The 24,443-nt window shown below is 46.3% G+C and overlaps 2 protein-coding genes and 1 non-coding gene across 3 annotated transcripts; all 3 read right to left on the reverse strand.

Moving 5' to 3' along the window:
• Nucleotides 1–755: 755 nt before the first annotated feature.
• LOC121437865 (glutathione S-transferase Mu 2) lies at nucleotides 756–4,856 on the reverse strand. Its single transcript, XM_041637970.1, has 8 exons — nucleotides 4,707–4,856; nucleotides 4,372–4,447; nucleotides 3,901–3,965; nucleotides 3,545–3,626; nucleotides 3,348–3,448; nucleotides 2,392–2,487; nucleotides 2,198–2,308; nucleotides 756–1,182 (listed from the first exon to the last, which is right to left on the reverse strand). The coding sequence occupies exons 1-8, from the start codon at nucleotides 4,740–4,742 to the stop codon at nucleotides 1,096–1,098; spliced, it is 654 nt and encodes a 217-aa protein (XP_041493904.1). The 5' UTR covers nucleotides 4,743–4,856; the 3' UTR covers nucleotides 756–1,095.
• Nucleotides 4,857–8,855: 3,999 nt separating this feature from the next.
• Nucleotides 8,856–9,016, reverse strand: LOC121438103. Its single transcript, XR_005973050.1, has one exon. It is a non-coding gene; the product is annotated as a U1 spliceosomal RNA (small nuclear RNA).
• Nucleotides 9,017–14,038: 5,022 nt separating this feature from the next.
• On the reverse strand, nucleotides 14,039–19,567 carry LOC121437864 (glutathione S-transferase Mu 1-like). The gene is made up of 8 exons (XM_041637969.1): nucleotides 19,380–19,567; nucleotides 19,013–19,088; nucleotides 18,587–18,651; nucleotides 18,223–18,304; nucleotides 18,026–18,126; nucleotides 16,733–16,828; nucleotides 16,538–16,648; nucleotides 14,039–14,483 (listed from the first exon to the last, which is right to left on the reverse strand). The coding sequence occupies exons 1-8, from the start codon at nucleotides 19,413–19,415 to the stop codon at nucleotides 14,394–14,396; spliced, it is 657 nt and encodes a 218-aa protein (XP_041493903.1). The 5' UTR covers nucleotides 19,416–19,567; the 3' UTR covers nucleotides 14,039–14,393.
• Between the last annotated feature and the right edge of the window lie 4,876 nt (nucleotides 19,568–24,443).

Consider the following 24,443-nt stretch of genomic DNA (forward strand, 5'->3'; position numbering starts at 1 on the left):
CTGCTGTGAGCCTCTGGATAAGGTGTTTCTATTCAGAGCTCTAAGCCCTGCTGCTGGTTGCATGGACTGGCCAGACTTCTCTGGAGATGATCCATTCATATTCCACATTTCCCAAACATCAACCATGTGCCAAGCCTGGCCATGCATATCAAAGATGAACAATCCAGAGTTGGCACTGTGGTACACGCCTGTGGTCCCAGTATTCAGGAAGCATAAAAAGGAGAATTATGAGATTAAGGGCCATCTCAGCCACACAGTAAGTGAGAACTCAGTCAGTGTGGGGGACATGAGATCCTGGACCAAAACTCCGGACAGCCAGAGGCTGGAGACGTGGGTCAGAGGTTAAGAGTCCCCTGCTCATTGAGCGGTTCTGCCCCAGCGCCCATGTGCGCATCTGTACATCCAGCTCCAGGAGTCTGATGGCCTCTTCTGGCATCTGCAGGCACCAGGTACCCGTGTAGTGCTCACATACATAAAATAAAAATAAAGACATCTTGAAAAAAGCCATAAAAAAGAGACGGAGAGTGAGAAAGAGCAATTCTTCAGTTCACTTTGGCTTGAGTGGAGGGAAAGACTCCTACATCAGTTGCAGGCAGTAGGGGATGTTTATGCACAGGAAGGCTGAGAACACAAACAAGGGTTGTGTGATCAGTTTAGGAAAGCTGATGAGGACGACAGAAAGAGAGACCACCCAAAAGTCAACACGGTTGGTCCTGAGAGTCAGTCACAGTCAGCAAAACAAGACACAGAACAAATGTCATTCAGACTTTACTGGGGATGAGACAGGGCTCAGTTGCTCACTCTGAGGACCAGGGCCAGCACACAGGCAGGTCTGAACTCTCAGGCCTTACTGGGGATCCTGGGGTCTGGTACATTCCTCCAAGCATCAAGGAGGAAGGGCTGGATGCAGGGCAGAGCAAAGGAACAGGAGCAGGAGACTGATGCAGAAATGGGGAGTCCAAGGATCCAGAGGCTTGGCTGAAGGAAGGGCTTATAAAAAGAAATGGAGGAATCGGAAGAAGAAAGAAGAAAACAATACTTGGTAGGGACACAGAGCTGGAGCCAGCAGGTCCCCCAGTTCTGGGCTTTGTTGTCCTATGAGTTCCAAAAGGCCATCTTTGCAAAGATTGGTTTGGAGAGAAAGCGGCTGCTTTTCATGTAGTCAGATATCTTCTTCAGGCCCTGTTGGGGAGGAGAAGGCAGAAACTCAGGATCTGTGTCCCCACTGGGTACACAGGTTTTCCTCTAAGAACCCAAGCACAGCACGAGCTGCCCAGGTGCCCAGCGCTGGTAAGGGAAGCTTCGACTTCCAGCAGGGAAGGAGAAACCGAACACCGCTGTCAGCTGTGTATCTGTCTGCAGTTGTGGGACAGGTATAGAGAAGGCACCCCACAAAATCCCACGGAACAGCAACTGCTCTGCCTTCAACAGAAGGGAGGCCGACACACAGAGAAGCTAAATGCTTCCCTGCAGCTCACACAGCTGGAAAGACAGCAGTCTATAACCCTGTCTGAGCGGGAGGATCTCTGCATCTTCCCTGCATCTTCCACTCTGGCTCTCTCGTCTCACTCCCCAAGCAGGAAATCCCTTGTCACTCTCTGATTGCACAAACACTCTTGCTTTATTATACACTGGAAGTATGTGATTTGCTTTCTGGTTTTGATTTTACTGGGGGTTGCAGCTAAGAGATTGTTTGAATCTCAGAAGAGATTTTCAACTTTAGACTTTTAAATAAGTTTGAGACTGTGATAGACTATGGGGCTTTTCAAGTTGGACTGACTGCATTTTTGCATTATGATATGGCTTCTAGCTTTGGGGGGCCAGGGAGTGGCATGTAGTGGTTTGGGGGAAAAAAAGGTCCCAAAAGGAAGTGGCACTATTAGGAGGTGTGGCATTTTGAAGTAGGGGTGCTGTTGTGGGAGGCAGTGTGTCAGATCAAGATGTAGAATTCTCAGCGACTTCTCCAACACTATGTCTGCCTGAATGCCTCCATACTCCCAGCCACTATGCTCCCCGCCATGATGAGAATGGACTAAATCTCTAAAAGTATAAGCCATCACCAAATGAAATGATTTCCTTATTAGAGTTGCCATGGTAACAGAGTCTCTTCACAGCAATGGAAACCCTAAGACAAAAGGCATCCTGGAAAGGGGAAGGGAAATAGGACATTCAATGGGATGGAGGATCAGAGCATCACCTCAAAACGGGCCATGAAGTCCTTCAGGTTGGGGAAGGCATCCAGGCACTTGGGCTCAAATAATCGGTGCTGGTCCAGGATATCATAAACAAGGAAATCCACGTAGGTAATCTGCAGGAAGCCAAGGGTAAGTGCGCTGGAATTTGATGCCTGGGAAGAACAGCAACTCCTCCTTCCCACCTTCTTCCCTTTACCTTATCCCCTGCAAACCAAAGTCGCTTGCCCAGGAACTCAGAGTAGAGCTTCATCTTCTCAGGGAGACCCGCCAAGTACTCTGGCTTCTTTTTCTCCTGAAACAGAAAACCACTGTCACCACCCCAGACACAAGCTCCCTGGCATTGACTGGCCTCACAGGGCTGTGCAGTCCCCAGCAGGCAGAGGAGCGGTGACGCACATGAGATTCAGTCTGGGTTGACATCCAGGCATTTACTTACAGCATCCCGATGATTAGATTGCTGCTGCTAGGCAACAGCCAAACAGGACACAACTCTGCTCCCACTCCACCCCCCACCCTTATCTCTACCACCCTCGTCAGAACCACTGTGCATCAGACGCCTGTGGGCACCTGGTTCCGAACTCACAGGAGGCAGAAGCAAACAAGTCACACCTGCTGGGTGTGGGGTGAGGGGATGCTTTGGTACAGTTTCCAAAGAGATGAGAAGTATTTGAGAGGACAAAAGGAAACAGGAAGAGGATCAAAGGCCTTTGGCCTACTGAGTTGTCTATTGGGAAGACCTGTTTATCTCTGCGGTATCAAGAACACAGCTCAGGGAGACCATTCGAGAAGAGTGTCCCTCCCAGCCCTCATTTTCTAGTCTCATAGTGTGAGGGTCTGTGCTGCAGAAGCAGCAACACTTTAAGGCAACTGCAGACCAAGGCTTGTGACAGAACCAGCAGCTGGCACTGGAGCAGTCTGAGCTCTGTCTGTACTGTCAGGGGCTGGAGCCCCACTGTGGAGAGTCTGGACTGGATCTTAACACTTAGGAGCCATGACTGGGCATTTTCACTTGGCGATGGTGGGGTTCCTCTGTAGGCAGTTTCAAACACGGAACAGTGATTCACACTGAGAGGCTCTGGGGGTGACTGGACCAGAGGGGATTCCGGGGCAAAAGTACAGGGCCAGTTCCGACTCAGAGGCGGTGGGACTCACAAAATCAGGGCTGTAGCAAACCATGGCCAACTGTATGCGGGTATCCATAGCCTGGTTCTCCAAAATGTCCATCCGAATCCTCTCCTCTTCTGTCTCGCCACCTGCAGCACACGCAGCACAGGGTCATCCTCAGCATCCCACCCCAGGCAAGCCAAGAGGATGGCTTCTGCCCCCTCCCTTCAACCAGCCCCACTCACACAGGTTGTGATTGCGGGCAATGTAGCGCAGGATGGCATTGCTCTGGGTGATCTTGTGAGATCCATCAATTAAGTAGGGCAGCTTGAAAGACAAGAAGGGACAGTCAGATGGGATACGGGGTCTCATCAACACTTCCCTGAGAAAGGGGCCTGGCATTTAGGGTACCTGGCATGGGAAGCCACCAATGAACACAGTGCACACGGAATGGAAGAGCTGGGACACAACCCATCACCCTGTGCAGCCACCAGGAATAGGAGCAGGAGAGCAGAAGCTCTGACCCCAAAATCCCTCAATCAGGCAAGGAGATGAGGTGAGGACACCATGCCTTCCCCAAATCTCCCTTCCCTGCACCTACATTGGGAAAGTCCAGGCCCAGCTTGAACTTCTCATTCAGCCACTGGCTTCGGTCAAAGTCGGGAGCTGTGTGACAAGATATGAAAAGAAAGCACCCCAGTGACTCAGAGTCCTTCTCTCGGGACCCTTCCAAGGAGTCAGGCATGAGACACCCCCCACACACACAGCCGGCACAAGAAGGAGATCTGCAGCCTGACCCAGTTTTGCACACCCCAAGGGTATAGGATGCTTGTAAGGACTGTGGGCACTACATCACTGTGATTTACAAGACATTAAAACAAGCCCAGAGGAGAACATCATCCAATTAATGTAGAAGGCAACCCAGCCCTCCACTGAAAGACCAAATTCAAGGAGGTTTTAAGAAATCCAACTTGAGAAACCCTGTAGAGCTGTGAGCCACAGGGAGTCAGACAAGTGCTGCTGGACACCAGTGAGCAGGAGAGCCCCAATCTGAGCACCAGTTTGTAATCACCGTCCCCCATGGTGTATCTCTTCTCCTCATAGCTTGTGTCTGTGTACTCCAAGAGCAGGCGGATGGCGTGAGCCAGCTGGAAAGATGACATATGCCAGGTCACAGACGGGGGAACTCCGACATTCTTTCTTAGCCACCTCGGTGAGCCTCCCCCATACACCTGCAGTCTCCCCACAAGCTCACTCACAGGCCTCATAAGCACAAGCTCTCCTGTGTTTCCCCTGACATGCAAAGTTTTCTAGCAAGTTCGGAGCCCCATCTATCAGTGAGAAGTCAGCCCTAGCTGCTTCCCACCCCATGTCTCTGTCCCACCCAGCAATTGCTCTTGTACTCACCCCACGGATGTCCCAGTAACCCAGTGTGGCAGGCATGATGCTGGGTGGTATCCAGAGCAGGCCAACCTGGATCTTGCTAGTTTAAGTTTTCGGAACTATCCTAGGCTAGGCCGGAGGAGGTGGGACTCGGTTTTGCTTTCCTATTGGACTATGGGCTTACAGAGTCTCAAGTTGCAGACATTCCAGGGCAGGGAGTGCTGGAGGGAGGAGTCAGGGATCCAGGGGCAGGGCAAAATAAATCTAGTCTCATCTCAGACTGACTCAGGAAATAAGTCTCAGCAAACGGGAGGCTTAGGCTAGCACCTGGGTCTGCAGCTCCCTGCTCTCCCCGTGGTGTGCTGTGTCCCTTTATCTTCCTGGCATTGCTAATGCTTCACCATCAGCCCCTCCCTGCTTTGACTCTGTCTGAATCCTGGTGGCTGAGCTGGAACATAACAGGATGCCTCCAGCCCCAGGCATTGTCTGTGCTCCCAGATGGCCTGCAGGACTCTGCTGAGCTGGGCAACTCCCAGTCACTTATGTATGCGACCTGTAGATGCATGAGAAACACTCAGGATCACTGAGCACACGGAAGATGCAAAGCAAAACCACACCGAGATACACGTTCCCCAGTAAAGAATTGCTTTTTATCAAGCAAAACAAAGGTTTCAGAGGTATATCCCTTGTATCCCTGCTCTCTCCAAGACCTTTATTATGAAGAGGTGTTGGATTTTGTCAAAGGCTTTTCAGCAACTCATAGGATGATCATGTGGGGTTTTTTTTCCAGTTTGCTTATATGGTGGATTACATGGACAGATTTTCATATGTTAAACCATCCCTGCAGTCTCTGGGATGAAGCCAACTTGGTCTTGTGGATGATTTTTCTGGTGTGTTCTTGGATTCAGTTTCCTGTATTTTATTGAGTATTTTTTGCATCAGTGTCCATGAGGGAGATTGGTCTGCAATTCTCTGTTTTAGTAATGGCTTTGTGTGGTTTGGGTATCATGGTAATTGTAGCTTCATAACAAAAAAAAAAAAAAAAGTTTGTCAATGTTCCTCCTGTTTCTATTGTGTGGAGACATTTGAGTAGTATTGGTATCAGTTCTTCTTTGAAAATCTTATAGAATTCTGTGCTAAAACCATCTGGTCCTGGGTTTTTTATGGTTGGTAGACTTCTGATGACTGTTTCTTTAGCTGTTTTCTTTCATTTATAGGTGTGATTAATTTACTTATCTGACCTTGATTTAATTTTAGTACATGGTATTTATCCAGGAAAATATTCATTTGCTTTAAATTTTCCAATTTTGTGGGGTACAGGTTTTCAAAGTATGACCTAATGATTCTCTGGATTTCCTCCATGTATGTTGTTATGTTCCCCTTTATTTCTTATTTTGTTAATTTGGATATTCTCTCTCTGCCTTTTGGTTTAGTTTAGATAAAGATTTGTCTAGCTTGTTGATTTTCTTGAAGAATCAACTCTTTGTCTAGTTGATTCTTTGTATTGTTTCTTTGTTTCTCTTTTGTTGATTTCAGCTCTCAATTTGATTATTTCCTGCTGTCTAGTCTTCCTGGGTGAGTTTGCTTCTTTTTGTTCTAGAGTTTTCAGGTGTTCTGTTAACTCATCAGTGTGGGATTTTTTTCCCAGCTTGTTTATATAGGCATTAAGTGTTATGAGCTTTCCTCTTAACAGTGCTTTTATTGTGTTCCATAAATTTGGGTATGTCATGTAGTCATTTTTATTGAAGTTTAGGAAGCCTTTAATTTATTTATTTATTTCTTCTTTGACCCATTGGTGATTCGGGGGAGCATTGTTTAATTTCCATGTGTTTATGGGCTTTCTGACATTAGTGTTGCTGTTGAATTCTAATTTTAAGCCATCGTGATCCAATAAGATACAGGGGGTTATTTCAAATTTTTGTGTCTGTGTGTGGCTACTGAGGTTTGCTTTGTTTCTTAGTATGTGGTCCTGCTGCCGTGGAGGTAGGGCCTGCTCCTGTGAATGTCCCTGGCTTAGGCCTGCTCCCAGGGAGGTTGCTGGCTTGGTCCTGGTTGCAGAAGTCGCTGGCTCGGGCCTGGTCCCATCTGTCCTTACTAAGTGGCCCTTATTTTCTATGGCCTTCCGTTGCAGTTTCCTTCCCAAAATGTGTATCCCCACACACACTTCTACCTCAGTCCAAAATGGAGATAATGACTCCAGAAATCCCCAGAAGGAGACCAGAATACTGTGAACTATATTTTTTAAAAAGGAAAGAATAAAACTAGATATCTACATGTAAAAACTAGCGAAATGAGATTTCTGCATCTCATACTGAAAAAAGAAAATAACAAACTGAAAATGAATCAAAGGCCTTAATTAAGACTTGAAATTTAGCTGGGCAGTGGTGGCTCACACCTTCAATCCCAGCTCACAGGAGGCAGAGGCAGGCGGATCTCTGAATTCAAGGCCAGCCTGGTTTACAAGAGCTAGTTCCAGGACAGGGTCCAAAGCTGTACAAAGCTACAGAAAATCCTGTCAAAAAAAAAAAAAAGATTTGAAATTTAGAAATTTCTAGAAGGAAACACATGGAATAAGCTCTAAGGTGTGTATTAGGGTTCAATAGTTCAGAAAATAAATAAAAAATTTGACAAGCAAGAATGCATTAAAGGAAAAAGCTTCTACACAGCAAAGGGAGCGCTCCTGAGGAATGGGAGAAAATCTCTGCCAGCTGTTCCTCTAACAGAGGGTTACTACACAAATACGGAAAGAACACAAACTCCTGGCCAAATGTAATGACACTGCCCATAGTCCCAGCACTGGGTTGGGAAAATCATTAGGACTTTGAGGGCAGCCTGGGCTACATATAGCGAGATTCTGTCTCAAAGACAGAGGAAGATGAGAAGGAGGGGCGAGGAGGTGATGGGAGCTCAGTGGAAATGGCGAGTGTTCGAAGCTGAGAAGTGCCAGAGAGAAGAGACTGGAGAGAGGGAGCTCATGGGTCCTGAGTTGCAGTTAGGAGGAGGCTCCGATATGACACTGCACCTCAGGTGACTGCACCCTGACGATGTGGTCCATCTTCCCAAATAACAGAAAGAAAGGACATTCAGTGTTTCCACCATGAAGAAGTGACGCGTATATCAAAAGAAGTCACATGGTATGCCCCCAAAATGTATGACTTTTGTGTTTTGTGTACTTCGAAAAATAAATTTATAAATCATTTTTAAGGGGTGGCTGGAAAAATTACTCCTTCTTGAGAGGATTTCCTACTCTTACATGGGGTCAGAGTTCATATCCCAGCACCCAAATCAGGCAGCTCATCACCTGTAACTCCCACTCCAAAGGACCTAATACCCGCTTCTTTCTTCTGCATATACCCTTACATACATGCACATACCTACACACACACACACACACACACACACACACGCTTAGAAAATTAAAATGATTCTTTTAAAATTTTTGTTTAATTATTGAGAAGTTCACCAGATCCTTAGAAACTATAAATAAGAAAAAAGAATTTTCTACAAAAATTAAAGGAATACAAGATCTGGCACTCGTTAAAAGCAGTTTCAAGAGGGAAGTTTATACCTCTAGGTCCTACATTAAAAAATCAGAAAGAACATAAATAAATTACTTGATGATGAAACTCAGGGATTTGGATAAAACAAAACAAACCATTCCTAAATCCAGTAGATAGAAATAAATAATAAAAAGCAGAACAGAAATTAATAAAATAAAAACAAAGAATCAACCAATCTAAGAGCTGGTTCTCTGAAAACATAAACAAAACTGATAATTCTTAGCCCAGTACATCCAAATAAAGAGGGATGTAAAAAAAAAAAAAAATCAGAGATATACCAGGAGACATTACAACAGACACCAAAGAATTTCAGAACAGAATAGGAAGATATTTACAGACTTATACTCCATAAAGTTAAAACCCTAAAGGAAATGCACAAATTTCTAGATTCCCCCAAAACACCAAAGTTAAACCAAGAAGAGATCAACAACTTAAACAGACTTACAACAGTTAAGTGTTGGGGCTCAAAGGAGCAAGTCTCACTCAGTACCTGTGACTCCTCCCAGAACTTCTCACCCCCCTCCCTCCCCTAAACCTCTCCAGCCCAGGGACTGGGCTTCCCTTCCCCCAAGTTCTGTTTCATTCTTTCTTTCTTTTTTTTTTTTAATTTCTACAGGGGTGAGCGCTAACACAGTCCCCCACTACCACAAATTATGCAGTGGAGTTTCCCGCATTTGGGGAAATCACAGGGGTCAGCACATTGGACAGCAATGGATAAGCCTCCTCCTGGGAAAACTGCCTTCCTGATCATGGTATCTCCCCTCCCCCAACTTCTGTTTCTATATGACTCAGCATTTAGGCTGAGAATTTTCTTGGTCTACCTCTCTTGGCTCCTGATTTTTGTCTTGGCATCTTGGTCCATGGCTCCATCTTGCCCTCTCTCCTTCTCTCTCTCCTCTTAATCTCTTACCCAGCTCACCCACTTCTGACTCCTCACACTCCTATCATGGGCAGTTCAGTCTGGACTTTTCTAGACACCCCTAACTGTACTTTTTCTTTATATCTACAATGAAACCCTTCCCTTAACTATAGCTAGGAGCAGTCATGACTTCATTTTCATTCAATAAGGAGATAGAAACAGTAACAAACAGGCTTCTGACTTAAAAACAAAAACAAAAAAACCCAGGCCCTGATGGACTCATAAAAAAATCTTCCAGACCTCCAAAGGAGAATTGTAACCAATACTCCTTAAATTATATAAACAACATAGAATCAGAAGGAACACTTCTAAACTCCTTCTACAAAGTCTGTAGTACTTTAATATCAAACCAGAGAAAAATACAACAACAACAAATAAAACTACTGGCCAATATTCCTGATAAACACATACAAAAATTCTTAGTAAAATGCTTACAAACTGAATATAGGCATCAAAAAGATCATCTACCACAATCGACTTGGCTTTTTCCTGGAGCAGCAGAGATAGTTCAAAACATATAAGTCAATTAATGTAATAAATAATAAAAATAAATTTAAACTAAAAATCACATGGTCAATCAGCCTACGGTCCACAACCCCAGAGAACCCAGTCAACAAAGAAGACACTAAGGGAGACATACATAGATTTATATAGGAAGGAGAAAAAGACAAGATCTCATGAGTAAATTGAGAGTGTGGGAGCCATAGGAGAGGGTGGAAGGAGAGAGGGGAAGAAGGGAGGGGAAAAGAAAAAAATGTATAGTTCAATAAAAGCAATAAAAAATAAAATAAAACAGCTGATGAAAACGTCACATGATTATCTCAATACATGCAACATTCCTTCATGATACATTTCCTAGAGTGAATATGACTGGAGGCAACACACCTCAACATGAAGGTATATGACAAAACCACAGCCAGCATCATGCTAAGTGTTAAAAAGCTCAGAGCAATTCCGTTAAAGTCAGGAATGAATGGAGATATCCACTAGTCCCCTCTTTTTCAATGTAATCGGTGGACTTTGGCTACAGCAATCAGACAAGAGAAGGAAATTAAAGGCATCCAAGCAGGAAAAGAAGTAAAATAATTCATTTTTTTCAGATAAAATGTTATAGATAAGAGATCCAAAAAAGTTCAACCAGCAGACTTATAGAAGCGATCAAGACCTTCAGCCAAGTGGCAAGATTTAAAAAAAAAAAAAAAAAAAATGAGCTTATAAAACGTAGTAGCCTTTCTATATATCAAAAGTAAGGAAATTGAAAACATCGTGGAAACAATACCGTTCACAATAACAGAGTAGTGTGTGTGTGTGTGTGTGTGTGTGTGTGTGTGTGTGTGTTGTGAATGAAATTTAACAAGGACATGAAAGACCTCTACAATGGAAACTTTAAATCACTGAAAATTACAGATGGAGGAAGACACTAGAAGATGGAAAGACTTTCCATGCTCATGGATTGAAAGAATTAATATTGTGAAAAGGGCTGTTTTATCAAAAGCAGTTCACAGATGACATTCTTCCCAGAAACAAAATAAGAAATCCTGAAATTCATACGGAAGCACAAAAGCCACCAGTAGCCAAAGGAATCCTCAGCAAAAAGCACAACGCTGGAAGGGCTCCAACTGCAGACCTCAAGTTCTATTTCGGAACTGTGAGAGCACAGACAGGGCGACAATGTCACAAAAGTGAACACATGACCAATGACCAAAACAGAAGACCCAGGCGTGAGTGCATCTGATATCTGTCAACACTGCCACAGATGAATCCTGGAGGAAAGGCAGCGTCTACAGCAAAGAGTGCTAGGAAAACTAGATGTCCTCATGTAGGAGAATGGATTAGAGCCGTATCTAGCACCCTGAACAAAATTCAACTCCAAATGAATCAAAGATCTCAATGAGGGAAAAATAGATCGTGTAAACTGCTAGAGGAGAACATAGGCAGCACCCTACAAAAGACAGGGGCAGAAAAGAACTCCGGTCACTCGGAAATTAAGGCCAACAAGTAATAAAATGGGACTATCTTGTACCTGTCAGAATGCCCAAATTAATAACCCAAGTGACAGTTCATGCTGGTGAGGATGTGGGGTAAAAGAAACACTTCTCCATTGCTGGTGGAAGTGTAAACTTGTGCAACCAATATGGAAATTGATATGATGGTTCCTCAGAAAGTTAGGAACCAATCTGCCTCAAGATCCAGCATTACCACTATTAGGCATAGACCCAAGGACATTTCATCCTGCCACAAAGACACTTGCTCAGTTATGGTCACTGTGGGCTTGTTCGGGATATCCAGGAACTAGAACCTGGATGTCCTCAACCAAAAAACAGGTAAAGGAAATGTGATGGAGTCATACTCAGCTGTTGTTGGAGGCTGCTTGTTCATCTCCTGACCGCACAGACTCCCAAAAATAATCACTCAGAAACTATATTATTGGCAATACTGTTTTGCCAATAGCTTGAGCATATTGCTAGCTAGATCTTACATCTAGAATTAACCATTATTTTATATTATACCATGAGGTTTGTGGCCTACGGGCAAGGTTCCAACTGGCACCTTGCATCTTTCCCCTCTGGCGGCTACATGCTACATGGCATCTTCCTGTCTGCTGAGGCACATCATCAGAAAGGCTTCCTCCTACAGCACACAGGAATAGATGCAGACTCGACACGGAGAGTCCTTGGAACACGCAGCTCTATATGGGTTGTCTCCATCAATTTTCTTCCCTCAGAGCTAAGGGAACCACACAGAAGAGGGGGCAGAAAGAGTGTCAGAGCCAGAAAGGAGGGAGGACACAAAAAGAAAAAGACCCACTGAATAAACAGTCCAAGGCTCATATGAACCCACAGAGACTGAAGCAAGTGCAGGGTCTACACGGGTCCTCACTAGGCCCTCGGCAAACATATTACAGCTTTTTAGTTTAGTATTTTTATGAGGCTCTCGAGTACGTGAACAAGTGGGTCTCTGGGTGAGGCAGCACTCAGGAACAAGTAGCTAGATCCACCCCCAAGCAGTAATTTTTCCAGAACTGCAGGGGAGACCATGAAGGATCCACTGAGCTTCCTATACAAATGCACTGTGAGGAAAACAATGTTCAGCCACTCCCCACACGTCACTGCCAGTGGCTTCACTAGGACCCTGCCTAGTGACAGAGGTAGCCATGGCAACAGTTCCTTACAAATGCTTATACAGTCTCTCAGACTTCCCGAGCTCCTCCTGATGATCAGCTGGATGGAATGTACAAGCAGACAGGTCATTCTCTCCTTTGAGACCCAGAACACATTGAGAGATCCACAAAGACAGGGGAAGCTAATGTACTTCCTTTCCTGCACACCTCCAAGACTTACTCACTGATGGACATGATCATTGTTTGCTATGTGCAGTGAGTGGTAAGAGTATTCATATAGATGCTATATTCTAGAGAGACTAATTATTTGGGGGACTTGTAGTAGCATTTCATTTGTATTTTAATAAATAAAGCTTACTTGAAGATCAGTGGCTGGCTGTTGTGCTTTTCTGGCCTTCAGGTTGAACCCCAGTTTCTCTCTCTGAGTTTTTATTAATCATGTTTAAGGGGTTATGTGAGTGTGCATGTGCTATATGTCATGGGAAGATGTTCCTGTGACTGTCACCCCATGATCTTCCCATTACAAGAGGAAAAAGTCAGAAAGCCCATGATGTACCCAGTTCAGACCTGACTGGACAGGAGGCACTGGGAAAGTCCCAGGTCATAACAGAGCAAAAGGAAAGCAGAGGACCAGGCCAGGAGATGATGGGCACCTGGAAATGACAGAAGGAATCCACTTATCATATGGCTTACTTTTTATTTTATTTTGCATTATGGATGTTTTTAATTTTGTTTTATGTGTATAGACATTTTGCCTGCATGTGTATATATGCACCATATGCATGCAATACACAGAGAGGCAGATCCCCAAACTTGAGACACAGACCATGGTTAGCTACCATGTGGCTACTAGGAACCAAACCAGGGTCCTCCGGAAGAGGAACCTGAGTTCTGAACCTCTGAGCCATCTCTGCAGCCCCCAAACTAGAATCTGATTAAAGCAGACTTAGCTCTTAATCAGTTCTCCATGAAGTGAATGAAGTATCCAATGTTAAACAGCTCCACTGACAGGGAGAGTCATCGACATTAGAGGAAGTATAAATAATAATTATGAGAGTTATGGTATATTCAATTCGGTTTCCATAGATAGATAAAAAAGGATTAACAAAGGATAAGTGTCCCCATCTCAGCAGAGCTTCAAGCCAGCTTCAAGAGGACTCAGTAAAGACAATTAATAGACACCTAATATTGACACGGTCAATTGTGAGGTAGAGAGAACATTCTGGGTCCCTGCTAGGCACTCCCACAAGCCTCATCATCACTCACTGAGACCCATATCTGTGTTCACAGTTCAAAGTCCCAGTGTGCTGCAGTAGAGGAGATACTAGGAAACACACTTTATCCTCTAACGCAGTGGTTCTCAACCTCCCTAACGCTGTGACCCTTTAATGCAGTTCCACATGTTGTGGGGCCCACTAACCATAAAAATATTTCATTGATTCCTCATAATTATAATTTTGCTACTGTTACGAATCATAATGTAAATGATATTCAGGATATCTGATAGGTGACCCCTGTGAAGGGGTTGCTCGAGTACCCAAAGGAGTCACAACACACAGGTCGAGAACAGCTGTCTAGAGAGCTTTGTGCCCACTGTGAGGGTCTTAGATTAGAAGCAAGATATTTCAAAGACCCTCCAGTTTCATAGACTCTTCAGAAACGGGCACTACAGGCTCAGAGCTCAGACTCTTGGAAGCAGCTGTGACACCTGGCAATTCCAAAAAGAAAAAAAGAAAAAGGCACAAAACAGAGGAAATGTGTTTCAGGCTTTATTGGAGATGAGATGGGCCTTGGGGAGCCCGGCAACTGGGGAACTTGAGACAGTATTGACCTGGAGGGTAATTCTCAGGAACAGAGTGCAGGGCAGACATCAAATCACAGAAGAGGACTGTGTGGTCGGTTGGGGCACAAATGAAGAAGGGGCGTTTAGCAAAGGAAGCAGGGATTTGAAGACTGCATGGGTTTGACTAGGTTAAGAACTGAGGAGACAAAGCCGGAGAAGGGTGTGGGAATAACAGGGAGGCAGCAGTGTAGAAGGCCAGCTGTCCCCAGGGCCTGGAGGACCCTTAGCATAGACAGCTTCCCCATATAACAGCCAGCACAGCAGGGGTCTACTTGTTACACCAGTGCGCCATTTTTGAGAAGATAGGTGTTGGAAGGAAGCGACCCGTCTTCATGTAGGCAGAGATCTTCTTCAGGGCCTGCAGAATGGGAAGGACATAGCGGGAGCTCAGTCTGCAGCCCACTGAGATGAGCAGCCCCAAGCCAGGAGAGCCTTTGTCCTGGCATCAGGCTACAACACCATGCAGACTGCTTAGCTCCCAACCCTGGCAAAAGGGCTCTATCATAGCCCTATTGAAGGGGAGACTGGATCCTGTGTAAGTGGTTTTATAGCCACTAAAAATTACAGTATGGGTTCAGAAAACCCACCCATCAATGCTGCAAGATCAGTTATCAGGGAGGAACCTGAGGTCCAGGGAGGGCCTGCAGCTTCCTAGGCTCACACAGCTGCTGAAACAGGGCTGCTTCACAGACACTCTCTCCTGTGTGCTCTCTCTTGCTCTCTTGCTTGCTTTCTCCCTTGCTCTGTCTCTCTCTCTCTCTCTCCCTCTCTCTCTATCTTTCTCCTCCTCCTCCACCTCCTCCTCCTCCCTCCCTCTCTTCTTCCCTCCCTCCCTCTCTTTCTCCTCTTTCTCTCCCTCCTTCATCCCTCTCATCTCTCTACTCAGCTTCCCTCCAGGGGAGACCCTGTCCCAATCTCTGCATGAACATGATCCTATTCCTGCGGTCACTCTTTTGAACCTGTACTTACACACGGGGGAGGGATCTACAGGATAAAGGAAATGAAAAACTTGACTGTATGTATTTAGGAAGACAGCCAAGCATACAGTGACTCTGCAAATCATGCAAGAAAAGGAACATCAAGATGACAGCCCACAGAGAAAGCTGAACAAGATTCTAATCAGCGTCCTGAGAGCAGAATTAACTATCTGGAGCTCAGTACAATGTTACTGCTCCCTGAATGTCCTCATCTCCCCTGCTAATACAGGGACCGCCCTGTGTGACTGTATAATGTGCTCTAAACCACACTCCAAGTTGGAGAATACACAGACAATTCTAGGGGGTGTAAAGACATCCACGACCAACTAGACACAAGCTGGGCAAAGGGGCCTGTGTTTCTCCACAAACCTATAGAGCCATTCCAGTTATTGCTAAGTACCCAAGAGTACCCAGCCTGGCCAGAACCAAAGCTTATGAGAGCTGGCTGAGAGAGACAAGGCCCTGGGTTCAGCCCTCAGCTCAGGGGAAAGAGAAAGAGTTAACTGAGAAAGCACATCCCTTGATAAGGAATGGGCAAGGGTCAACAGACTGCAAGGATTAAACAAAATCCTTGGATCAATGTCTCCAATTCCCAGATGTCTGAATGACCCAAGTCTGATGTAGGTGCTGTCCAGGCTGGGATCAGCAGCCCTGGGGAGTATCAAGAACATCTCACTGCCTGGCTTCCTATAGCTCTCTGCCTACTGGGTCCCCAGAGGGAGGTAGTTTGCATGTCCCCTGGGGCCCAACAAGAGCCTCATATAGAGGAGGCTGCCAGAGAATAATAGTGGAGAGATAGAATTTGACCCCATTTCAGACAGGACCTGTGATGTGAAAGAGGAGATTGGAAGGGAGGAAACCAGAATGGCGCAGCGGTAGCTCACACTCACGATAAGTGTCCCCAACAGGGTGGGCACACACATGTCCACTCAGTGAGGCACCAACTGCGACCCTGGGCTCTCAATGGTCGGCAGATGAGGTCTGGCCTCTCGTGTCACCTCGGCCCTGCCTGTCTCACGCTCCTAATGCCAAGGCACACATACCATCGACATGCTCTGCCCCGCCAAGGATCCTAAACAGGAAACTGATGCTGCATAGGTGGGGGTGAGTGGGGCTGAAGCTTTTTCCTTTGACACAGAGCAGGGACGGAGACCGAATGCTGACCCAGAGACAGATATGGAGCCCACTGCAGCTGCTGCTGGTACGGAGACCATAAATAAGTGAATCCCCTCTACAGAGTCAGACCCCGCATCTGTGCGATTGGACTCAGAATCGCATCATCATTTGGGGATTTTGAAGTGATAAATGTTGCCCCATATGAGTCTGTAAAAAAAGCTCAAAAAGCCCTAGTTATTGTCCTTTTGCCTCAGAAATAGAAGAGCATTGTGGAAGAGAGGAAGAAGACCGCTCAAAGGAAGCAGGATCCGGGCATCACCTCAAAGCGGGCCATGTAGTCCTTCAGGTTGGGGAAGGCATCCAGACATTTGGGCTCAAATAAACGGTACTGGTCAAGAATATCGTAAGCGAGGAAATCCACATAGGTGATCTGTAGGAATTGAAGGCCGGTGAGACAGGATCTGAAGCCTGAGAACAATGGCAGCTCCCCCCCCCCTCACCTCCCTCTCTTTACCTTGTCCCCTGCAAACCATTGCCGCTTGCCCAGAAACTCCGAATAGAGCTTCATCTTCTCAGGGATGGTCTTCAAGAACTCTGGCTTTTGCTTCTCCTGAGACAGAAAACGTCTGTCATCACCCTTAGGCTCCAGGTCCCAGCAGAGAGCTCGGGCTCCCAGAACCGTGCAAGAGAAGAGCCACCTTCCCAACAATGGGCCAGGTCTGTGCCTGGGCTTCCAGTTAACACATCCATTTTATTGGTGGCAGAATTCACGTCAGAGGTGATGGTAAGTCAGACAGGAATTACACTGTCCCTGAAATCTGAAGTCCACACCAGGTGCTGTGAGTGACACCCAGGACATCCTGAGTATCTTGCATGTCCTGGCTCAGAGATCCAGTGGAACCACAGACACAAAGGACATAAAGAGAAGATAGTTACACTACGTTGGGGTTGGGGGTCATGAGAACACATCACACGAGTGAGGAGCTTGCATCAGTGTTGAACAGTGACTAATACTGAAAGGAAGAAGGTTAAGTGGTCCTCTGGCTGATCCTGAGGTGACCCTGAGCGGGCATTAGGAAGATGTCCTGACTTCTACTGATACCTAAGACAGAACGATGGGGAATGGACTGGAGAGATGTGTGAGACCAAAGTGCATATATGACCTACTTGCTTCATTTGGGGGATATACTGCTTGCTGCCTGTTGGTGTAGGGGGGGCCAATATTGATATCAGGGGTCTTTCCCAATCACTGTCCACCTTATTTTTTTGAGTCTGGGCTTCTCGTTGAATCTGCAGCTCACAGACTGGCTGGATTCATTGGCCAGCATGCCCTCAGAAATCCTCCTGTTTCTCCCACCAAACCACTATGATTATAAGAGCATGCTGCCACACACAGGTTTTTATGTGGTGCTAAGGGTCTATACTAAAGACCTCACAGCAAGTACTTTAAACCACCAGGACATCCTCATATCCTCCAAATTTATCCTGAAGACTTTATGAACACTGGGTAAGATGAACATGGAATCGGCAAAGGACAGACATGGCGCAGATTTACAACTACATAATGGACTTAGATCCACTGCTCACCCGCAGAATCTCAACCATATCTCGCAGGGTTACTCTAGTAATAATAGTTTCACAATATCGATGTACTATCTCGCTGGGTTATGAGGGTCATTCTGCTGGTAAGATAGGAGAGCTTGGAGAATCAGTAACAGTTTATTCATTGAAGGAGGAGCCTGCAGATCTAAATGCAAGACTTTCAGTCCTGCTGCCAACCCTGCCCGCTCCACCACGGGCAACTCACAAAGTCAGGGTTGTAACACAGCATGATGAGCTGCATGCGGTTGTCCATGACCTGGTTCTCCACAATGTCGGCACGAATCCTCTCCTGCTCTGTCTCCCCACCTGCAAAACACACAGGACATTCACCATCAGCATCCCGCACCAGACAAGACAAGGAGATTGTCCCCCATGCCCCACCCTGCAGCCAGCCCCACTCACACAGGTTGTGCTTGCGGGCAATGTAGCGCAGGATGGCGTTGCTCTGGGTGATCTTGTGGGACCCGTCAATTAAGTAGGGCAGCTGGAAAGACAAGCAGGGACAGTCAGGTGGGATATGAGGACCCGGCATTCCTTCTCTGGGTAAGGACAGCCATGGGACCTGGCACTCAGTGTGTCTGGCAAGGGAAGCCCTCAGAGCACAGTACACACAGAATGGAAGAGCTGGAACACAGCCCATCACCCTGTGCAGGCACCTGAAATGGGAGCAGGAGAGCAGAAGCTCTGACCCCAAACCCTCTCAGCCAGACAAGAAGATGAGGTGAGGACGCCATGCCTCCTCCAAACCTCCCTTCTTTGTACCTACATTGGGAAAGTCCAGGCCCAGCTTGAACTTCTCATTCAGCCATTGGCTTCTATCATAGTCAGGAGCTGTAGACAAAAGGATGTGAAAAGAAGTCAGCCCAGTGCCCACCCTACTCCTGGTATTCGACCAGGAGCAAGAACCCCTGAGGCAGGGGAATCCACAACCTCCCACAGAGTCACTGCCCAAGATGGAGGAGAGGGATACAAACAACGGGTAATAAGAGGAGCCTGAACGCAATAGGACCCCAATACTGCACCCAGCCTAATTATGAATACAGATGGACCAAGAGTTCCATTCTCAGGGTTTTATATTGAAAAACCAAACTGCACCCCCAAAGAGGTTTCTGGAAGCAGCAGTCTCTAGCTTTAGCAGTAGGAGGGCTGCAGCTCAGAGGAAGCAGGTGATAGAGCAGGAAGGTGTCATTACCGTCCCCCATGGTGTATCTCTTCTCCTCATAACTTGAGTCTGTGTATTCCAGGAGCAGGCGGATGGGGTGTGTCAGCTGGGAGAGACCATAGACAGAGGTGAGAAATAGTGGGGACCTTGCTGTATGGCTTCATCTTCTTCAATTGAGACCACACACTGCACAAATGCAGCCACCATGCAACGTGCATATCTACGCGCGCCTTCACCACCACCCCTCCACACAAACAGCCTCCCTTAAACTCCTGAGCGCCAAGAGCTACAGGCAGAAGATTCTAGGGGGAGGAGAAGAGTGCTGAGGAGTACCGCTCTGCTAGAAAGACCTCGCTGTTATGAACATCCTGCTTCACATCCCAATCCCCTCTCTTACACCGCGGACATTCCAGTATCCCAGGAGCATAGGCATGGTGCTGGTGGTAGCTTTCTCAAACTGTCTTCAGTAAGGTAGACTTGGGTCTTTGGACAAGCTGTGACTTTATGCAGACTCCCAGGGAGACTGAGGAAGACAAAGCAGCGGTCCCGCCCCACTCTGCACCAATCCCAGTTCGGCACTCCCCTTTTCCCCTTGTGTAACCAGAGCTACAGATCCTGACCCAGAAGGCAAGAGGGCCACTCCCTCTCCGAGAGAGGAGGGATTAAGATCCTCAGCAGCCTCTGTCCTGTGCACCCTAAAAACAAAATCTGTTCCACTTCAAACCCTCTTAACAACTGCCGCCATCGCCACCTGCTGGATGCTCCGGAAACTGGCACTTTCCCTGGAGACTGGCCAGATAGTAAAGAACAAGGATGTTCTTCCTTTGCTTGGCAGAGCTCAGTATTCATACTCTGACTGTGGGAATCTATCATTCTGGGAGTCTCGATTCTCATCTTAAGTACAAAAAGACCCGCCCCCAAATTGAAACCTTAATCTAGCACTATCCTTGAAGAAAGGGCTCTGCCAGTTGGTTGCACAGCTACCAATTGTTCACACAGACTCCAGTGACAGGAACAGTTGGTGACCTGGAAACAACCTCAGGGCAGGGACAAACAGAAGAGTAAACAGTCTCTGTATTTTCCTTTAGGAGATTTGGGGACCCCACCCTCCTGGTCATCAATCATTAACCAATGTATTGGCCGTGTTTATGAATCCAAATTCAAGAACCAGACACAGAGTCAGAAAGCTGAGGGGAGTCACAATCATGGGCAGCAGTCAGATATCAGAACCAGCACAGTGCAAAGGAGCAAAGAGCTCACAGGTCAGGGGTGATGGAGTGGGAGAGCATGTGTTCCAAGAAGCTTGCTGTCAAGGGACAACAGGATGCTGTCCACACACGAGCCTGGAACACTCTCACAAGACACTAGAAGTCCAAAGCTAGACCCTCATCTGTGTGGATCCCTGATTCTGGACCTTGCCCAGGCTCCTGACACATGAGTGTCTGGATATGACAGGGTAGCTCAAATGGCCTGGGGTAAGTAAGCATCCTGCGGTAACCTTCATAAGGACAATGTCCTACCAACAGCAGGGTCCCACCTGTCTGCTTTTTCACTTGAAGGCGCAGCTTTCAAAATCAAGAAGCTTGATTTTAGTGGACCAAAGGGTGACATCACCTTGTTTACAGAAACTTATCAGAAACAATGAAAAACAAATGACGGAAGTGGAGACTAAAATGGGTTTGCAAGTCAAAGGACAAGGCCTGTGCTCTGCACAAAGTGCATTTTGGGATCAAGTTACCTTTTACTAGGTCCACAGGATATGAAGGCTTGCCCTGGGGAGTGTGCAGAGTGTGGTGCGGGTGCAGGGGACAGGCAGAGGCTGGCTGTCTTCAGTCTGTGAAATTAGGAAAGCCACGTACGTGGGTGACATTCTAACATTGTCAACGCAAATTCACAAAATTATACCTACACTGGCTTCCTGATTTTTAAAGACAAAAGAGAAATGGGTATCAGTAGACCAATTAAGGGATCTCTGCCTCGTGGAAACTTTCTGAAAGTTTCTGACTTGCTGACTGTCCAGAAAACTCAGGAAATGAAGGAAATACTTTCTCTTTTCTGTAGGAAATAAGGAAACAACTATCACCGTGTCCCAGACATGGGCAGCTCAGAGCTGAGACAAAGACTGTCCTCCATCCTTATGATAGTAAGAATGGGTAAAGGGTTGGGGATGTAAAACCAGAATAAGGGAGCCCGTGCTGCTGGCACCACTGAGCAGAGACAGGAATCGAATTTTCATGGTGTACTTTCATCAGAGAGCAGGCAATCTGAGATGATGACAAATTAATCCCCTAAGAAACAGAAACCATCTTGGCATCTTGTCTCCACCCATTGGGTTTTTATAGCGTTAGATGTAGGGGGGAGGTACAACTGTGGCAGGGAGGTGTCCCTGTGTATAATCCCAGATCCATGAAGAAGATAGGAAGGAGGGAGGGAAGGCAGGAAGAGACAGAGGGAGGGAGGGAGGCTGTTGGGATAGAGGAAAAAGAGAGAGGGAAGAGGGGACAGATAGAAATGAAAGAGAAAGAGAGAAAACTTGAGTTTAAAAGTATTAAGGTTTCAAAGTGGCAGAAAAGCAGCCAAGTTTACAGTAAAATAAAACTGTAGGAAACAAAATTGTGCAGAGAAGGAAAATACTGAAACTTTCTTCAATATTCACAAGAACCCAGTAATCATACCATAAAATGTTAGCAAAATTGATAGAGCATAATTCCAACAAGAGAAAAAAAAACAGAGACAGAAATTCCAGGTGCTGAAGAAGTGGCCCAAGTGTACAGAGCTTGCCTGGCTTGCACAATGGCCTGTGTTCAATCCCAAGAAAATCAGAGAACAGGCATGGTGATGCCCACCTGTAGTCCTCGTGCTCATGGTATGGAGGAGACAGAAAGATGCTCAAGATCACCTTCAGCTCCACAGCAGCTCTGAGTCAGGCCTGGGATGTAAGACCTTGCCTCTACATGAAGGTGGGGAAGATTCCACATTAATATATATCGGGAGACAGAAAAAAAAAGATATATAAATCTAAACAAATAATTTCAAAATCAAGGATCCATTTTTTTTCATAGATGCATGTTAATGCTACAATCAACTGCATCTAACAAATACAGCAAAATAGGGATTTCAAAATTTAAGGCTTAAATGAGGCAAAAATGCATATTAAATAGCGATTTTCTCTTGCACGGACTGTTTTTCAGAAACTGGCTCTACAGAATTACAAAGTTTGCCTAAAACGTACATGGCGCATCGGTTGTCGTGAGCTTCTCTGAGGTCTGGTGAAAGGTCACCTGGGAGGCAGCAAGATGAGGATGGCTGTCAATCACTGGTCTGTGCCTAAGTCCCCACCTAGGCACCACAGAGAAAGCATACTGTGTCTTCATAAAAATTGTACAGACAGAGCATGGGAGCAACAGCAGTGAGAAGGTGGAGTTGGAGGGAGGGGAAGGGCACAGAGATCAACAGAATGGCTGTGTCCAAAGGGCAGGTTAGACCCTCTGCAAGACACTTTCTACACACTAGAGAGCTAAATACAGACATGGGGCCCCCTCAGAAATCCTGCAAAATCTGTCTGACTGTGTCCTCTTATCAGGAGGGAACGTGGGGGTTCAAGAACGCTTAATTAACTTCCTTCTTTGACACAGCTCGGCAGTGGGACAGGACCCAGGTTAGTGTGGCTCTGTGGGTGCCCCTCTGTGGGGTCCCTGGGCTCAAGGAGGTCCTGCCCTCCTGCAGGTGGCCCAATCTATCTCTCTCTACATACCTAGACATGTTCCTGTAAACGACCCAGAACCCAGCAGATCTGTCATCCATAGCCCTAGCACAATCCGTGAGCATCCGGGGTTCTGAGACCAGAGCCAATGAAACAAACACACCCTGGATTTGGGACCCTAGACAGCAAAAGAAACACTTTATTCCTGAACCCAGAGTCAGAGCAAAAACACCCCAAGTCCCTAACCAGAGCCAAAAGAACACATTTTGCCCCTAGAATCAGAGCCTGTTAAAGAAATTCACCCTGACCCTAAAATTGGAACCAAAAAGATAGAAAGAAAGAAATCAGAGCTATCTCTGCCCCTGACATGAAACCAGCCAATCCCTGAGCAGGAAAAACGGACCAATCCCTGAGTAGGGAAGTAGTAAGCTCTAGTCTAGAGGCATGACTCCCCATAGACTAAAGTCTAAGGAAGTAGTAACCCCAAGTTTAGAGCCCTACCATGACCTTTTCCAGCACTTGGGTGAATGATCTAGAGACATAGCCGTGAGTTTGAGGTCAGCCAGGGCTCCATATTGGTTGGAGACCAGCATGGGATATAGTGAGTTTGAACAAACTATATGACCAAAGAGATGGCTCAGCCATTAAGACACCTGCTGCTATTGAAGACGACCAGAGTTTGGCTCCACCCACCTGGGATGGCTCACAGACACCTGTAACAGAAGCTCCAGAGGAGCTAACCACCTCTTCTTGCCTTTGGGGTTCACATAAGCATTCATGCACAACCACACAGACACACACAATACAAATTTTTTAACAAAAATTAGAAACAATATTTTAATCTGAGAAAGGAAAAACAGCATAACAAAATTAAAAGGAATTTTAATTGTTGTCCCTGAGTGTGTTCCCACTGATGCAAACTCTCACCTGCGGGTTGAACTCACGAGGTGTGAATACACATGACTGCATCCTGTCACAGACAGACTGAAAAAGCAAGGAAATAACCTGTTCCTCAAAGACCAAGAGTTTTATCGAGTAAGATTTCAGGAGGATGAAATAAACATTTGGGAAGATTCCTATAAAGTAGAGGGATAATTGAGACTTAAAGAAGGGACGGAGATGGTGGCGCACGCCTTTAATCCCAGCACTCGGGAGGCAGAGGCAGGCGGATCTCTGTGAGTTTGAGACCAGCCTGGTCTACAAGAGCTAGTTCCAGGACAGGCTCCAAAACCACAGAGAAACCCTGTCTCAAAAAACCAAAAATAAAAAAATAAAATAAAATAAAGAAGGGACGGAGAGGAACGTGGGTCCTTTTGACCCTGAGAACAGCATTACACACAGCAGCAGACCAAAAGGCAAGTGTCTGAGCCACCTGCAAGAAAATATGCTGATTCATGGGGGTGTAAGAGGGATTGCACTGGAAGAGGCTTGCAGAGTTCATAATCCAGGGTTCCGTGACAGTTCGTCCTGGAATTCTTGTTTTCATTGATTGAGCCTGTCCAATCTGGAAATTCAGATAGTGTGAACCCACTTGACCAGAGTCCTTGGCACAAGTCAAGGCATGAACTACCTCAGACAGGACAGAGGGTTCAGGACAGACTTTGATCTCTGGGAACTGAAGGTCCACTTGGGAAAAACAGACACTGTCTTGAGGTGGGTGCGCCCTCAGAACAATGTTCACCTGATACAGTTGGAGTTTGGAAGGACAGTGGCACCAACATGGATAATGACCGGGATTGTAAGTACCTACAGGAGATC

The sequence above is a fragment of the Microtus oregoni genome, unplaced genomic scaffold (assembly GCF_018167655.1).
Source record: "Microtus oregoni isolate MIOR12 unplaced genomic scaffold, Mior012 000054F_ref0000373, whole genome shotgun sequence".
Classification (NCBI taxonomy): Eukaryota; Metazoa; Chordata; class Mammalia; order Rodentia; family Cricetidae; genus Microtus; species Microtus oregoni.

Coding starts and splice junctions, on each gene's coding strand:
- LOC121437864 (XM_041637969.1), bottom strand. CDS start 19,415: ATGCCTATGCTCCTGGGATACTGGAATGTCCGCGGT. Junction 18,127..18,222: donor TGCCCGCAAGCACAACCTGT/GTGAGTGGGGCT, acceptor TGTGTTTTGCAG/GTGGGGAGACAGAGCAGGAG. Junction 16,829..18,025: donor TGTGTTACAACCCTGACTTT/GTGAGTTGCCCG, acceptor TTTCTGTCTCAG/GAGAAGCAAAAGCCAGAGTT.
- LOC121437865 (XM_041637970.1), bottom strand. CDS start 4,742: ATGCCTGCCACACTGGGTTACTGGGACATCCGTGGG. Junction 2,309..2,391: donor TTTGGTTTGCAGGGGATAAG/GTAAAGGGAAGA, acceptor GGCTTCCTGCAG/ATTACCTACGTGGATTTCCT. Junction 1,183..2,197: donor ACTTCATGGCCCGTTTTGAG/GTGATGCTCTGA, acceptor CCTCCCCAACAG/GGCCTGAAGAAGATATCTGA.